We start from the raw sequence: 16,587 nt of genomic DNA, 5'->3' as shown, positions 1-16,587 counted from the left end.
TTTTTTAATTGAGACGGAGTCTCGCTGTGTCACCAGGCTGGAGTTCAGTGGTGCAATCTTGGCTCACAGCAAGCTCTGCCCCCAGGTTCAAGCAATTCTCTAGCCTCAGCCTCCCGAGTAGCTGGGACTACAGGCACCCGCCACTATGTCTGGCTAATTTTTATATTTTTACTAGAGATGGGGTTTCACCATATTGGCCAGGCTGGTCTTGAACTCCTGACCTTGTGATCCACCCACCTCAGCCTCCCAAAGTGCTGGGATTACAGGCATGAGCCACTGCGCCTGTTTGAAAATGTCTTTGTAGATCAACATGTGCTGATAAATATGACACTTAGATTTGAGGGCAACAAAAAATGGCAAGTTGTCAAATTATGGAAAAATACTCAAACATGGGCAACCAGTGCCTCAAAACCTAGAAAGATACTTTCATAGATTATTTCATGAAGTAGCAGCAGCAGCCATGTATAACACTAAGACTCTTCCAGGAAGGGCGCAGTGGCTCACGCCTGTAATCCCAGCACTCTGCAGGGCCGAGGCAGGCAGATCACCTGAGGTCGGGAGTTCGAGACCAGCCTGATCAACATGCAGAAACCCCATCTCTACTAAAATACAAAAATTAGCTGGGTGTGGTGGCGCATGTCTGTAATCCCAGCTACTCAGGAGGCTGAGGCAGGAGAATCACTTGAACCCAGGAGGCGGGGGTTGCTGTGAGCTGAGGTCGCACCATTGCACTCCAGCCTGAGCAACAAGAGTGAAATTCCGTCTCAAAAAAAAGACTCTTCCCGCAAAGATTACCTTGATCACTGGCTTTAGGTTAATTTTATATGGTCACTGGTCAAGGGCAAGAAGGAAGGTAAATTTCTGTCTATAGAAAAAGCCCCAGGCATGTCCCCTACTTTCACGTCTCTAGAAGCACCTTTTCCTCCTATTGGCCACTACAATTCCACAGTTAGTTTAAGTGCCACGATAGCATCATGGAATAAGTACTAAGACTTACAGTCATCACAAATTTACCATTTTTTCCCCTAGATATCTACCATTAGCATTACATGATGTGAATGCCAATGGTACGAATTGTCTACACCACTGAATTAAATTTTGAAAACATCTACTGAGTTCTTTCTCTGTAACAAGACCATGGGTTAAGTGCTGTCCACTCCAAGAGAACACATGGGTCTTGCCATCAAGGGCAGTTTAAGATGACACTTTGCCATCTATCACATATCATAATGAAATATAACTGTAGATTATTGTTTTAAGCATGCCTATCCTGTCTCCTCAACTAGACTATAAGCATCTTCAGGGCAAAGAAGGTATTACTTACTATTACCTAGATCTGTGCCCCCTACACCTGGCATCAAATCCTTAAGTTCTAGTATTTGCTCTATCACCTTCTAGCTGGTGACCTAGGGGTTTTAATTTCTCTGAGTTCCAGCTTTTGCCCATGTGTACAACTGGAATAATTCCTGACTTATCTAACCCCATGGAATTGTGGTAAAATGCAAATAAAAAATTTAGGTAGAATTTTTTTTATAAATAAAAGGCATTATTATTGCTATGTTGCCAAGGGTAGTCTCGAACTTCTGGACTCAAGCGGTCCTCCTCTCTCAGCCTCCCAAAGTGCTGGGATTACAGGTGTGAGCTACTGTGCCTGGCTGGCATTATTATTGCTAATAAATGTATGCTGACCAATTAGGAATTCAAAGGAGGAACATACATTTTAGTTAGGGCTACTCAGAAGTCCTCAGTGAAGAGGTGAAATTTGGGACAGTTCTTAAGACAAGTGGGATTTAGAAAGAAAGGTGAAAGAAAACTTTCTAGGTAAGAGGAAGTCAAAGTAGTACAGTAAATGAGGCACATTAGACAATGAACAAAGGTCTTTTCACAAAATAGCAAAGGCTACATGTTAGTCTCTCAATAGGCTGATGATGTTGAAGCTAAAGTTAAGGAGGTATTCAGAAGGTCAAAGAGAATCACTGTTAAGTGGGAAAATAACATGGTCAGAGCACATTTGGGACATTTAATTTAGTGATGGTGAGCAGAATGGAAACTCTTTGGAGGGAGAAAGTGAAGGAAGATAAGTAGATCACAAGTAACCCTGCTGCGGTGTCTCAGGTGTAAGATAGCAAGGGTTTGAATTAGAGATGGCAGTGGGAATTTAAAAACTGGAAAGAAGAAAAAGACAAAGGGTAAAAAAGACTGCAAAGAAAAACTAGCGGACCTTGGTCACTGACCAGATACAAACAAATATGTACAGATTGTGGGTAGAAGGGTAGAATGAAGGAATGTCAAGGATAAAGTCAATGATTTCTGAATGACTGGGAGTAAAAGGTATGGTGAGTTGTGAGGTTTTTTGTTTTGTTTTATGAGGGGATTGGAGAGGGATGAGAAGAGGTGAAGGACAATGATGGAAAATGACATTTAGACTATGGAGTTTGATGTCAACAGGAGATATCCAAGTGACATAAAATTGAAAGGAGGGTAGGTGTATAACTGATATTTTCAAAGGAGGGGAGGGGAAGACACAGAAGGGACCTGAGGGGAGTTTGGGCTTAGACATGTGGAAAGTCACCAAAGGAAAATACTTAGTAAGTGATTCGAAGTTCAAGACTGGAGCTCTGGGAGAGCTTTAGCAACATAACTTCCCTTAAAAACATTTTAAATATTTGAGGTCTATATCTGTTGACACACAAAGATATTCATTATATATTATTAAGTTACTTTGGGATTTTATCCCTAAAGGCAGAACTAGCCATAGTTCTGCGAGTTATGATAAACTAGCCATAAACTAGCAAGTGATAAAAGGATAGCTATGATACACAGTCAGTAGGAAAGGGGCCATCACGAGCTTCCACCCAATCGAGAACTTACATTTTGCTGGGTAAATTCTCTGAACATAGCTGCCAGCCTGTCATCCTCAATATCACAGTCAGTCTTGATAGCCACATTGAGAATGTGAATTGGTTCATCCCTGGGAACCTGTAACTCAAGAATACAAGCCAAAGAAATTATAAGGCTGGCCAATACAGATGCAGGTAGAAGTTATAATATTTGGTAGAACACCTGAAAAACAGATACACCCCACAGGATATTTTGGTTTGCCCAGCAGTAGGAATGAGCAAATTGAAACCACTGTCCAACAGCCACAGAGAGATTAAATAAAGTAAACCATGTAACCTTTAAAAGATAAAGCAGCAGAGGCATTAGCAATAGGTGGCCCAATCTTTACTTGGCATGAAGTTGAAGATCACTATGTCTCACCTTTTTTACCAGTAAAATGGGGGTGAAACTATTTGCCACATCTCTTCACAGAATGTGAAGGAAAATGAGTGAAATAAGCCATCTGGACATATTCCCACATAATATATTTCCTTATAATTTATCAAACAATGGAAGTATCAAATCACAAAAAAATAACATCGTAGAGGAAGAATAATTTATTTACTGATAAGTAAAAAGAAATGATTTAATAAAAAGACAAAGTTTTAAACAAAATGCCTATTTTTTTCCTGTAATCTAAAGTCCTCCATTCTCTGAGGATTATGACTGCACCATTAAGCAAAAATATAAGCCATGGCTGAATAAGAATTCCAGCAACCAAAGCCCAAATCCTTAAAACAACATTCAGAGATTCAGAGGCAGCTGCAATGGACATAGCTGAGCCCATTCTATACTATGGACTCCAAAATTAATATAGTTTTTTTAAAGTTAGGATTTATATTCCACCTGTTTCCAGAAAATACTTTGGTGACGCATACAAAATTAAATACTATAAAGTGGGGTAAAAGGATGAATTCTTTCCTGTAATAGTTCCAAGTCAGAAAGAGTATACAGTACAAGTCCCATGTCTGAGGGAACAAAGCAGTCTCCCAAAAGGGACATTATACCTTATCTTCATCATAAAGAGACGTGTGACCTGCCTCAGGGAATGTGGGACTCTGGGGTGGGGAGTCAGAGAAGCAGCTCATCACTTCATCAAAGATCCTAAAAAATACAAGAGAAACACCCACCATGAAACCCAAGTGGCAGGAAACTAACACTACCATTGCCAGCTGAGTCTAAAAGAATAATCTATCTTAGCCTGGGCTCAATAGTTAACTGAATAGAATCACCAGTGGCTAGAGGTGACATGCAAAATTTCACCAAGTGGCAGAAATTAGGAGGATGGATTGTTTAAACTTTAATAAACCATATATATTTTTTCTTTTTTAGAAAGAATGATCTAAAGCTTTTTTGTTTTGTTTTGTTTTGTTTTCCTCATATGTAAGATACGAGCACTGCTGTCATCATCACTCTTAAAGTAACAGAAAGTGCCTGGAACTGGAGTAGTGACAGACCAATGTAATTACCCCTCCCCCTAGGGTAATGCATCAGTATACATCAAGAGATAGATGCAGAATGCATTTAATCAAAAGATGTATCGTCTCTTGTGGGGCTCACTCTAGTGTTATGTTTAATTTCTCCTGACATTTCACTCATCACAGAGCAGACAGCTTCTTCTGTTAGCTCCTCAGGAAAAGATGGTTTTCGTTTGTTTCTTTTTTTCTGACCAGGCTCATACTACAAGTAGAGGCTTGTAGAAACTGAACGAGAGGTAGAAATGCAAGGATATATACCTCTCTGAGAGCATATACAGCAAGGGTTACATCTTTTTAGCTGGCTCATGGCTATTTGGGAGACCTTTATTCATTTTGCAGAAAGCTGAGACCCCAAAACACAGATGTCCATAGCTCCCCTTGTATAGACATAGTTCCACAATGTCTTACCTTACAAAATCTTCAAAAGTCCGAAAAGAGACCATTCCGCCCATCCGCTGACAAGGTGGAGTGAATGAGTTGTCCAACAGCACATCGCTGACACTAGCTACATGGGTCATGCCATAGTGGTTGAGGTTGGAGGAGAAGGACATTCTAAATGGTAATTCAATCACGTTCATTAGACAAGGAGGGTAGGAGCAAGGACTGGGAAAGTAACAGTAGGGAAAAGGAACTAGGACAAAACACTGAAGTAGGGTCAGGTTGCAGAGCAGATTTGGTTTTTTTTACCCACTATGGATAAGGTTGTTTTGCTGGATTCATGTTAACCCTTTCTTTTGAATTTCCCCATATAAACTATATTTTCATCACTCCAAAATTTCTTCAAATAAAAAGCTAAGGACTGTTAGGAATTTCCAGGCAGTTTTAATACAATTACATTGTAAGATGTCCAATGAATGAATAGCACATAGGGGTTAAAAACCATCCTGCGTCTTCCCCCTCCCTAAAGCATTCCCTCCTTTAAAAGGAAGTAAGCAAGCCAAATGAGTTATAACTATGCAATGCTTAAGGCATTTTGTTTTCTAGGAACTGTAATAGAGTAAGTATTCACAGATATATAAAGAGATAGGTAGATATATGTATGTAAAACAACAATTATAATTAAGTCATCTGGAATGGTTTAGTAAATAATTATATAAAACATTAGGGTACAGAAACAGGTCACAGTCTATAAAAGGAAATTTACTGAGGAATTTACTTTTTCCTTTAATGGGTTGGTAGGGATAGTTACAGGGGTTACAGTTATCCCTTTTTGAAAAGAGAGACATTTTTCAACCCCAAATTGCACGTTTTTCTTTTCATAGTTAAGCACTTCTATATCAAAACAAAAAAAATCTCCATTGAAAGCCCTTAATAATTTCCAGCAAGATACAAAAGGGCAGAGCATGGGTCTCAAAGTATGTGTAAGCATGACAAACAGCTGCTAAACAGAGATGCTTGAAGAGAACTGAACTGATTTGTTCAATCTAAAAACAATGAATCTCTATATTTCTTGTGCACCTTAATAGTATGTACTGATAAATAATACTGTAAAGTGTTTCTGAATGCTCAATCAGGACAGCCTATTAGGAAGGACCAAGCTAAAGGATGCCTCCAAGACTTGCCTGACATGTTACCAGCATACTGATCTGAAGCAAGTTCAGGGCAAGGCAATGGCACTTGAATTTGGAGAACTGCCCCCAAATATCTCCTTGAAGTACACCACCTGCAGTGTTGCAGGGGGAAGAGAGACGACAACGTGGACTTGATATCTGGGTACATACTGTACCCTATCACAAATCATAATTATAAGGCAATGGAATTCTTTATAGGATGGGAGTGCTGCTCACACAGACTATAGAGACTGACACTCCAGGCTTTTATTCCTTTGGTGAGTGATGACTATGGAAAAGGTACATCATTTTTGACAGTACTCGGGAGTAGAAGGCAAAGTGGGAGAGGAAACCATTGATACCATGAATGAAACAAACAAATGAAACACACATCAAGCAAGTCTTATACATGGTGCTCACTAGAAACTGGGATTCAGAGTTGTATTACCACAGAAGTGCTATCATCCTCCTCTTTTCTAGGATCACCAGATATATTTACTAAAAGAGCAAGTTTGTGAGGCATTGTATCTTTTCTACCTGCTTGGCATTAGACAGGAAAGATAAAAGGGTTCCAGACCACATTTAAAGGGAACTCCCTCTGAAGAAGCTATGTTTGTGGCAACCATGGGGTTAAGTAGCTTTTTCACTCAACTGAACCCCATGGGAAATATCGACTATTCAGTTTCCCCTTACTGCTATGCTTGTGAACCAGGGCGGCTAAGGGCAGGCAGGAATGAGCCAAGCCCACTCACCAAGGGAAGATTACAAGACCAATTAAAAGCATTCCCTTTCCTCTCCACATCCAAATTGGGATCTAAAAGCTATGATTAGTTTTGATTACTTAATATTTTAAAGGGAGAGGGACAAAATAAATGCAAATCTATAGTTCCACATGTAGCTGATTATCTGCAAAGACCTTGCCATCAACTTACTATTGCTTTTGCATTTTGTGGATTCGATTCCAATCAGAATTGCTATCCTCTCAAACTTGCATTGTGTTGCCTTGCTTGGTTCAAGAGACAGGAGAAACCCAAAATACTAAAATATCACTTATGTTATGTTAGCCTAGAAACCTCTACACAGGGCTAAACACATCAAAATTTAAATATACTTTTCCAATGTTAATCTTATTATAGGTCTGAAATAAAAACTGACTATCATTCTAACACTTTAACACTTTAGAAAATTAACTAACAAACTGATAAAACATGAGATCAGCTATTTCTGGATCTGCACTCCTCTAAAAGGAGAAGCAAATTAGAGAAACTAAAAATTGTAAAAATTGTGAATAATTTGCCAGGATAGGAGTAACCTTAAGGGTTTCTCCTCTGAAAGCCCCAAACTGCACAGAGAACTTAGCAAAAGAAGATGGTGCTAGCAAGGCTGAACATAAGGCAGACAGACCCCCTACCATATACAGCTAGATGGGAGCTTCTCCATACTGAGGCTTTTCAAGTAGTGCTTTTTGAACAGCTGAAGAAAAGCTGAAGACATGTTTTCCAAACAGAAAGAATAATTTAGTATGTCCAAAGGGGAGCTCAGGACTCCCTAGCAGACAACACATTATCATGTCAAGTGTTATTTTTTTCCTGGTTTCACTATTATAAGTTACATAAAGGTGCTTTTAATTGGAAAAGAAACTAAACATACGGTACCTGTTTAGCGTAGGGATGTTCCCTCTGTAATTAAACAACCACAGTTAGTTACTGATAGGTTAGTGAAAGCCATCATAAAAGAATTGTCAGAGCAGAGACAGACCAGTCGTGAGGAGCTCCAGTTTGGCAGCTCTGGCATTCAGCAGACATCATTAAGTGCTCATTACCCTTCAACCCCCAGGATGCCTCCAAAGAGGCATGCTCCTAACCTACCCCACTACAGCAGCTGTTGATGGAAAGGGTCAAAATGTATTTACCACGGATTTTTAAAATAGCTCTATTACCAAAAAAAAAAAAAATGCAGAGTAGTGGTAAAACACAGGCTAATGAAGATTAATTTAAGCTATATGATATGGTATATTAACTTAAGCTCCAACAAGAAATATACTTCTTCATGGGATTCTTAGAGACTCTTCTTTCTTGTTCCTATTACTGAAGGTGTAATAAGGAGGTCCAGAGAAGTTGATTCCATAGCTCCTCCTACCTCAATTGCTTTTCCAGGATATGTGACAGACCTACAAATTCTCCACCAAAGAAAAGTATCCAGGAATCTGGGTTCCCAGCTACCTGTTCTAAGTCTTTTTATCCATACTCTTCCTCCCATGAAGGAGAGCAGGGGGAAGGGTACCGTATTCTAGGAGCTTAAAAGAACTGAAAATCATGCAGGAAAGTAATGATAAATGATTCTACGATCAGAGTAGTATAAGTTGTTAAAATTAATTAATACTTTGTAATTAAATGAGTTTAGGGTCACAATGATTTTAAAAACTGCTGTTAGCTTAAAAACTCTAGGCCTTTCATAAATAAAACCTTATTTAAATTTGACTACCCTAGAATTTCCTTGTAGAGAATGTGCCAAAATCATGAAAGAGCATGATAAGAATAGGAAACTACAAGGCACATCTCCCACATTCTCTTTGGCCTTTGCCAGTAACTCTTTTTAAAAGATTTCTCCAACTGAAAAATAAACAAATAAAAACCTTTATTTTCAATGTTAAATGAGCAAAGTTATACTTACCACCTACAATTTAGGGGCGTTGCAAGGGGGCTGATCGGTTGATATCTTAACCTTCTAACATTCTTTTATCAGCATTTAATCACTGTTGGGGTTTTCTAGCACACAGAGGACTTAATGGGCAGAACATGGTGGGTGGTGCTGATGATATGTGGGAAGGAAGATAGAGGGAGGAAAATGATGCACTTTCCATGGCAGTGGAAGGAGCAGAATAGACTGAGCAGGCCATATAAATAAAAAGCTGTGACATATCACTGCACACAAACTGTATACCTCATGTGATTTGTGAGTAGAAATGCTCTTTACATCAAACCTGTATCACAGAGTGAATTCATAAGGCAGCAAGAGCAGCCTCCGAGTGCAGAAACCTGAACCTTTGCTGTTTGGATTCCTTGAGCCTCTCACTCAGGAGAATGGGTTTTATTTTTACAAGAGATCCTTAGTTATAATGCACTTGGGCCTCATCAATACAGAAAAAATATGCACAGGTTCTAGAACAGAGGGAGGTACAGCTGAACAGAAAACTAACTGCAGATGCTAATGAGAACAGTCTTCCTTTTAAGATATAAAGGATGCTAAGGAAAGGGGCCACCTGCACAGTTTCTTACCATGAACCTCAGTTCAGAGAGAACTTTACAACCAAAGAAACCTCAAGTTCCATTCATCCAGGTTTCTAGAGTTTAGAAATCAGTATAATCTTTCTCAACTGTTAACAAATTTCCTAATCTAATAAAATAATCTAACTGCTTCTGTAGCTACATGCTAATCCCTTTGGGAGTCTTCACAGGATGAGGGCCACGTTTTCAGTAGAAAAAGACCTGAATTGAAAAGAACAACAAAAAGCCAGGCTTTCTCCATCAGCAACTCTCAAGCTCCTACAGAGAGCCCCCTGCTGCTTTGTTATAAGAATTATGCACCAAATCTACACAGTATGGGGTAAAAAGCAAAAACTCCCAACATCTCTAATTTTTAAAGGAATGGTCCCAAATCAATCATGTAAGTAGGTTTAGAGCCAGCTTCTCCACTTTGGTAGAATAAGAATCTGCGGGGATGTAAGGGAGATAAGCAAGGAAGGAAGGAAAGATAAACTGTCTATTAACAGGTAAATACTTAGTCATGTCCATAATGATCATTTACATGTTTTCTTTTTTTAAGAAATAGAGACAAGGTCCCACCATGTTGCCCAGGCTAGTCTTGAACTCCTGAGCTCAAGTGATCCTCCTACCTCAGCCTCCCAAAGTGCTAGGATTATAGGTGTGAGCCACCAAATCTGGCCACTACATATTTTTCATTCTATACAAGGGCTATATGGTCAATTTAAGAATATGACAAATGTGGCATATCGCACACCACTATGATACACCAGAAAGCTAGATTAACACTCTGTACCAAAAAACAAAAAAACAAACAAACAAAAAACCACACACACAACTAAGGGAGGAAATTGTACAGGAGTCAAATATTCCATTTATGTAGCTGAAAATACAATTTGCCACATTCCACTGCATACTCATCATGCAAAAATAGTTAAATTAGGCTGGGCGCAGTGGCTCATTCCTGTAATCCCAGCACTTTGGGAGACTGAGGTGGGTGGATCACTTGAGCCCAGGAGTTTAAGACCAGCCTGGACAACATCTCCAAAATCCATCTCTACACACACACACACAAATACAAAAGTTAGCCAGGTGTGGTGGCACACAGTATGCCTGTAATCCCAGCTATTCAGAAGGCTGAGGTGGGAGGATTGCTTGAGCCAGGAGGCAGAGGTTGAAGTTAGCCAAGATCATGCCATTGCACTCCAGCCTGGGTGACAAAGTAAGACACTGTCTCAAAAAAAAAAAAAAAGTAAAATTGCTCAAAGGCAATCAAGTGTATTTTCAAATACATAAATGGGATATAAATTCACTTCTTATCATCTGCTGTTTGGGCTATTCAAAACACTTATTATAATGAATCTTCATTTACAACATTTGATAAATATTAGAACTACTTTCTTTCTAGTAGATTAGCTCCATTTTACAGATATGATAACCAAAAAACCAAAGAGGATGCTTTCCAACGACATTGTTCAATATGGTGTCATAAACCACAATCTAGACCTGGCATTTTCTCATCTCCGCTCTCCAAGTTAGCATTCCACATCAACATAGATTTTAGAGAAAGACAAGAGAAATTCTGCGAATTCTGAGGTTCCTGGCACTAAGTCACCTCTGATTTTATTGCTCTGCCTGCCCAGAATGGCTGGAGAGCTTGATTCAATATGAATGCAAAGTCGAGTTGCCGCCTGCTAGCTGAACCCTCTTTAATTTAAGGAACACTGACTTCTCTGGCAGCCACAAGTTCTGTGAGCCTTTTTACCACCCCTTCCAGCTGAATTTCATTTGGCTTGATTCTAGCTGGCCCTACATAAATCTTTTATCACATAAAAATGCTCCTGATTCTTTTGCTTCCTAACTTGAAGAAGAAGAAAAAAGAGCCTATATGAAAATGATGGGGATGCATGCAAACAAGCAGTAGTTACATCAAGCTGTGACTGAAAGCCAGTATAGGGCAACTCTTTTGAAATCAGGCAGCAAAGCAGAATCAGAAGAGGTCGGCTGAATAACCTACTAGCAGCCACTAACAGCAGTACCATAAGAGAAAGAGCAATTTGACTGGCTGTGACCAGTGGTGGTCTCTTTGTATGACTATATTTCTGCAGGAAAATCCAAATCAAGAGCTGTAAAACACATCTGAACCATGTCTTTCTACTGGCATCTCCCCCACCACCTCCTTGCAGTTCAGATGCCCGGATTCTACTGCAGAGCTTTAGGTTACAATAAAATGATCGTTGCTTCATTTATTTGCAGCCCCTCCAAAGCCCCTTCTTTGCTCTGCTGGAAGATTTTGCTCTTTCTGAAACAAGTACACCAACAGAGCTACAGCATATTACTGTTGCCTGCTGTATAATTAGCTACGAACCCACAGCACAAAACTACAGGGATTTACAGGTGTCCTGGATTCTGCTTTTCCTTCCCCCTGGACTCAGCTAGTGTTCCTTGACAAGAAGGGACCTTGGGCTACCCTAATGATATATTGAGAGTTTTAAACTCGACTCTCCAATATTACAAGTCTAGAGTGCCAAAATAACACAGTGGAGACTAGAAGCTGAGCCATGGATACAGGAAAGCACTTTGGTAAGCACTTAAACCTGCTGAGAATCTTCTCTTCTGCCAGATACTTGCATCTTATCAGCAGACTAGCCTGAATGAAGGAAGCAAGCATTGTAAGATTTCATGTATTTATAGCTCATTCTGGCTTGCTAACTACAAGTGCTCCCACTGCTGCTGAAAAAATGCTGCAAGCTGGATGACTTCTGAGTATCTCAATACTATCCAAAGAAAGGTCTAATCTCTGAGTGTGAGATTATCAGAATTCTTGAGAATGGCAGTTGGCTACCAATTAGTCATACGGAAGGTTCCTGATTTCTAACCTTCCTTACGAATAAAAAGAAAGTCCAGAGGCCACCCACTGACAGCTGAACATTGAGGATGGATGCCAAGCAGCCTAAATTCAGCCATGACCAAAACACATGCTATCAGGGGAAAACACAGCCGACTTCTTCTGGATGTAAGACATGAGAAAAGGGAAGTATTTGAATTAAAACATTATAACACAGAACACCAAATTCACAAGTAGCAAATAGCAGAGAAGGTGAAACGGAACCCAACTTAAGCATGGATTTCCATCTACGAAACAGGTGGAAATAAACACCAATAGGTCCTCACCCATTATATACATACAGAAACGTACAACAAAGTATACTTCCATCTCCTGCATCAAATATGATGCTTCTTATTTGAATCACATATTAAAGGTTAAAAAGATTAGTCATGTTCACTAGTGTATATTAATTATAAAAATCATTTGGAGTTTTAAATGGTGTACTCCCAGAATGTCATATTATATTATATAGAGGCATATGCATAGGCACAATTTATGGGATAATATACTTTACATATGTTTATATAAATATAGCTATATTTTAAAAGATCAAATACTGGTTGACTGAAGAATTTGTTTCCAGATTATTCTGAGGCACTTAATATGCCCAAAGCTTAGCGAAATCCTGAAGGTCAAATGATTTAATGAATTGTGCAAAATACAGACATTCAGGATGATGCTTCAGTGTAACAAGCTTTCCCATCTCCAGCACCAGTGAGTGATACTTAAGTTTCTGAATAGGAAAAAAGACAGACATATACAAAACTTGGGCTCTAAACCTTACGACTCACTGGGGAAGAAGGACAAAAAGGAACATTGAATGATATAGTTTGAACTCCAGGGTTAATTCATGTAAAACTCACTAAAGGGCTGGGCTCACAGAAGCTTCAATGAGAGAATTAGTTTCTAGAAGTCTGCATAAAAACAAAATCCTCCCTTAGTATAGACCAGTTGCCCTAAATATTCCTGCACCACGAAAACAACTTGGGATAGTCACTTCTCCTTCAAGAACACAAGTCAGTTAAAACAATGACATATTAAAAAAAAAAAAAAAACACAAAACCCCTCCCCTCAATAAGAATCACATAGCCTTTAAATGCTAAGGTAAAAAAGGAAACACATACAACATACACATGTTACATATACGTGTGTGTGTGTGTGTGTGTGTGTGTGTGTATTTCTAACTATGCTTAAATCAGAAAAATCTCTTTAGCTGTTCTTCAAGTGAAGGAAATTTTAGAAGTAAAGGGTAAATACAGACCAGGAGCTTCCCTGAGTGAAGCTCTAATAACTGGATCCTCTGGTGAATAAGACCTACAGATGCCAAATAGGTTGGAACTACAGTCCCCAGAAAAAAATTTAGAAGTATTGGGTAGAAGATCAAAAAGGAGACGATATACCTCGACTGACGCACACCTAGCAAGAAGGATGAAACAGGAAGTCACACAGATTAGGAATAAACTATGCAGTCATCTGCTTTTTTAAAAAATTATGGATTGCTAGAAAAAAATAGTCAAATTATACCAAAAAAGAGTAACCACATGTCAAACAATGCAAAGTCCTATGATGAATTAAAACAAAAATAAAAATGTACCAATTATGTTACTACACAGCAACTGTTCAAGTGTGCTAAAAACGGCTGTCTTCTCCCTTTTTAGAGGCTCCCCTAGTCATTTGTAATATATTTTGCCTACTTCTCCAAAAATCAAAATAGGTCCTAATAAGACACAGGTCTTTAATCCCAACAGTAACCAAGGGATTTTCCTGAAAAAAAAAAAAAAAAAACTCTGCTGCCAGTTTGCAGACAGAGTGCCATGTTTCACCCCAACCTATGGAAGCTAAATCACAGTCAAAAACAAACTGCATGACTGGGAATTATAGTAAGAGGAGTTAAGAAACAAACAAGGCCGGGTGCAGTGGCTTACACCTGTAATTCCACCACTTTGGGAGGCCGAGGCAGGTAGATCACCTGAGGTCAGGAGTTGGAGACCAGCCTGACCAACACGGAGAAACCCTGTCTCTACTAAAAATACAAAATTAGCCGGGTGTGGTGGCACATGCTGTAATCCCAAGTAATCGGGAGGCTGAGGCAGAAGAATCGCTTGAACTCAGAAGGCAGAGGTTGTGGTGAGCCAGGATTGCGCCACTGCACTCCAGCCTGAGCAACAAGAGCGAAACTCCATCTCAAAAAAAAAAAAAAAAAAAAAAAGCTGCAGGAATGGGATTCCATACACAATGAGATTGCAGTCTTGCTTTGATATTACAGCTTACTAAGACACTTCCAATGATGTGCTGGACAAATTTTGTCTACTTCAAAAACACCCAGCTAGGAATGTGAAGACCAAATGCAAGGAAACACAAAAAATTGGTTAACCAAAATACCGTGGCTCATGCCTGTAATCCCAGAACTTTGTCTCTACTAAAAATATAAAAATTAGCCTGTATGGTGGCACACATGTGTAATCCCAGCTATTCAGGAGACTGAGGCAGGAGAATCACTCGAACCCAGGATACGAAGGTTGCAGTGAGCCAAGATCGTGCCATTACACTCCAGCCTGGGCAACAGAACGAGACTCCACTTAAAAAAAAAAAACACGGCCAGGCGTAGTGGCTCATGCCTGTAATCCCAGCACTTTGGGAGGCCGAGGCAGGAGGATCACAAGGTCAGGAGATCAAGACCATCCTGGCTAACACGGTGAAAACCCATCTCTATTAAAAATACAAAAAATTTGCCAGATGTGGTGGCGGGCGCCTGTAGTCCCAGCTACTTGGGAGGCTGAGGCAGGAGAATCGCTTGAACCCGGAAGGCAGAGCTTGCAGTGAGCCCAGATCGTGCCACTGCACTCCAGCCTGGGCGACAGAGCGACAGAGCTGAGACCCCGTCTCAAAAAAAAAAAAAAAGAAAAAAAAAAAACCTGTTTTCTCCCCCAAGAATTTTTGGTCTGCACTAGGTATGGCAGCACATGCCTGTAGTCCCAGCTACTTGAGAGGCTGAAGCAGGAGAATTATTTTGAGACCAGCCTGGTAACATGGCAAGACCCCATCTCCATGGGAGAAAAAAAAAAAAAAAATTGGCTTGTTAACCTCAATTGGGAAAAATATAAAATTCTGTTTTGCATTGATAAGTAAACTATGTATGATTCATATACCTTTTCTTTATTCTCACTGATTTTTAAAGCATGCATAAAATATTGTGTAACATTCATAATATCAAGTGTGGATAATTCCTGTAACTACTAAGAATAAGCAACAAAAGAATAACAATTTTTCTTCTCTCCAAGGGCACTACCAGTAACAAAAAAAAAAAAAAGAGGGCTCAGTGTAACTGCCCTAATTCATTTTTGGTCTAAGTTGAACTGTCTAATATAGCAGCCACTAGCCACATGCAGCTAGGGTAGTACTTGAAATATGGCTAGTTTATATTGAGACATGCTGTAAGTATAGAATACATGCTAAATTTCAAAGATACAGTATGAATAAAAGAAAAAATATTAACAATTGTTATTACATATTGAAATGGCATTTTGTATATAATAGGTTAAATAAGATGCTATTTGAATTAATTTTATCTGTTTCTTTTTACTCTTTTAAATGTGGCCAATAGAAACTTTTAAATAATGTGGCTTATATTATATTTCTATTTGACAGTACTAGTTTAGAAGTAGTGACTGTCAATTATAGATGTTCATCAGAGTTCAGAGGAGCTTTTCAAAGTGGTCACTGGGACTCTAATCCAAAATGAATAGGGTCTTGAAAGTCAGGACCCCAATATGTGTATTTTCAAATTACCCCTCAGATAATTCTGAGAATCATTAATCTAGAGGTTAGTGGACATAATTGAGCCTTATAGGACTGGGAGTAGAACATGTACTGGTAGCCCTCTGTAACTTCTTTCTGTAGAATGAGAAACAATATGCTTTTTGCCTGCTTGATCAAAACAATAACAGAAAAAAAAAAAAGTACTGGAGTTAGAAAGTACTTGGCTCAAAACTAGCTAAATCTAAAACAGCTTAGATTTCTGTTTAAGATGAGCAGATCTATTGTATAATAAAGACTTTGGCCATTGTCTCTGGTTCCTGGAAGAGAGACTAAATCCTTATAATTTCCCAAGTAACAGGAGTGTCATTGTTATTTATAAGCCCTTTGGATCACACCTGAGTTTATGCTAAGAGATGAGATGACTCAGGAGGGGAGCTGGTCACTAGAAAGACCAACTAGATGATTAGAGGGTTGAGGGCTTTCAGCCAGCCGGACCTCTGGGAGGGGAGATTGAGTTTAATCATGTAGGCTACGATTTAATCAAGCGTGCCTACGTAATGAAGCCCTGATTTTAAAATACTCTGGACACTGAAGGTCAATGGAGCTTCTTGGTTGGTGAACACATGGATGTGCTGAGAGAGTTGATACACTCTGATTCCACAGGGAATGAACAGGGAAGCTCCGTGTTTGAGACTGTCCCACACTTCACCCTAAGCGTCTTGTGCTTTTTGCTGATCCTGACAATAAAACTGTAGTGCTTGAACTCT

General features: G+C 39.3%; 1 protein-coding gene across 6 annotated transcripts in view; it reads right to left on the bottom strand.

Moving 5' to 3' along the window:
- ACACA (acetyl-CoA carboxylase alpha) overlaps positions 1-16,587 on the bottom strand; it is a 342,596-nt gene that overhangs the window by 120,509 nt on the left and 205,500 nt on the right. For all 6 annotated transcript variants that reach the window (XM_030923246.1, XM_030923247.1, XM_030923245.1 and 3 more), the window contains 4 exons: positions 7,564-7,587; positions 4,767-4,910; positions 3,888-3,984; positions 2,872-2,979 (listed from right to left, as the gene is read on the bottom strand). In XM_030923246.1, the coding sequence (XP_030779106.1) occupies positions 2,872-2,979; positions 3,888-3,984; positions 4,767-4,910; positions 7,564-7,587 (373 nt within the window). The remainder of the gene's footprint in view (positions 1-2,871; positions 2,980-3,887; positions 3,985-4,766; positions 4,911-7,563; positions 7,588-16,587) is intronic.

The sequence above is a fragment of the Rhinopithecus roxellana genome, chromosome 19, assembly GCF_007565055.1.
Source record: "Rhinopithecus roxellana isolate Shanxi Qingling chromosome 19, ASM756505v1, whole genome shotgun sequence".
Classification (NCBI taxonomy): Eukaryota; Metazoa; Chordata; class Mammalia; order Primates; family Cercopithecidae; genus Rhinopithecus; species Rhinopithecus roxellana.
Note: the sequence above shows the minus strand (reverse complement) of the source record. Positions and strands in the feature narration are given on the sequence as shown.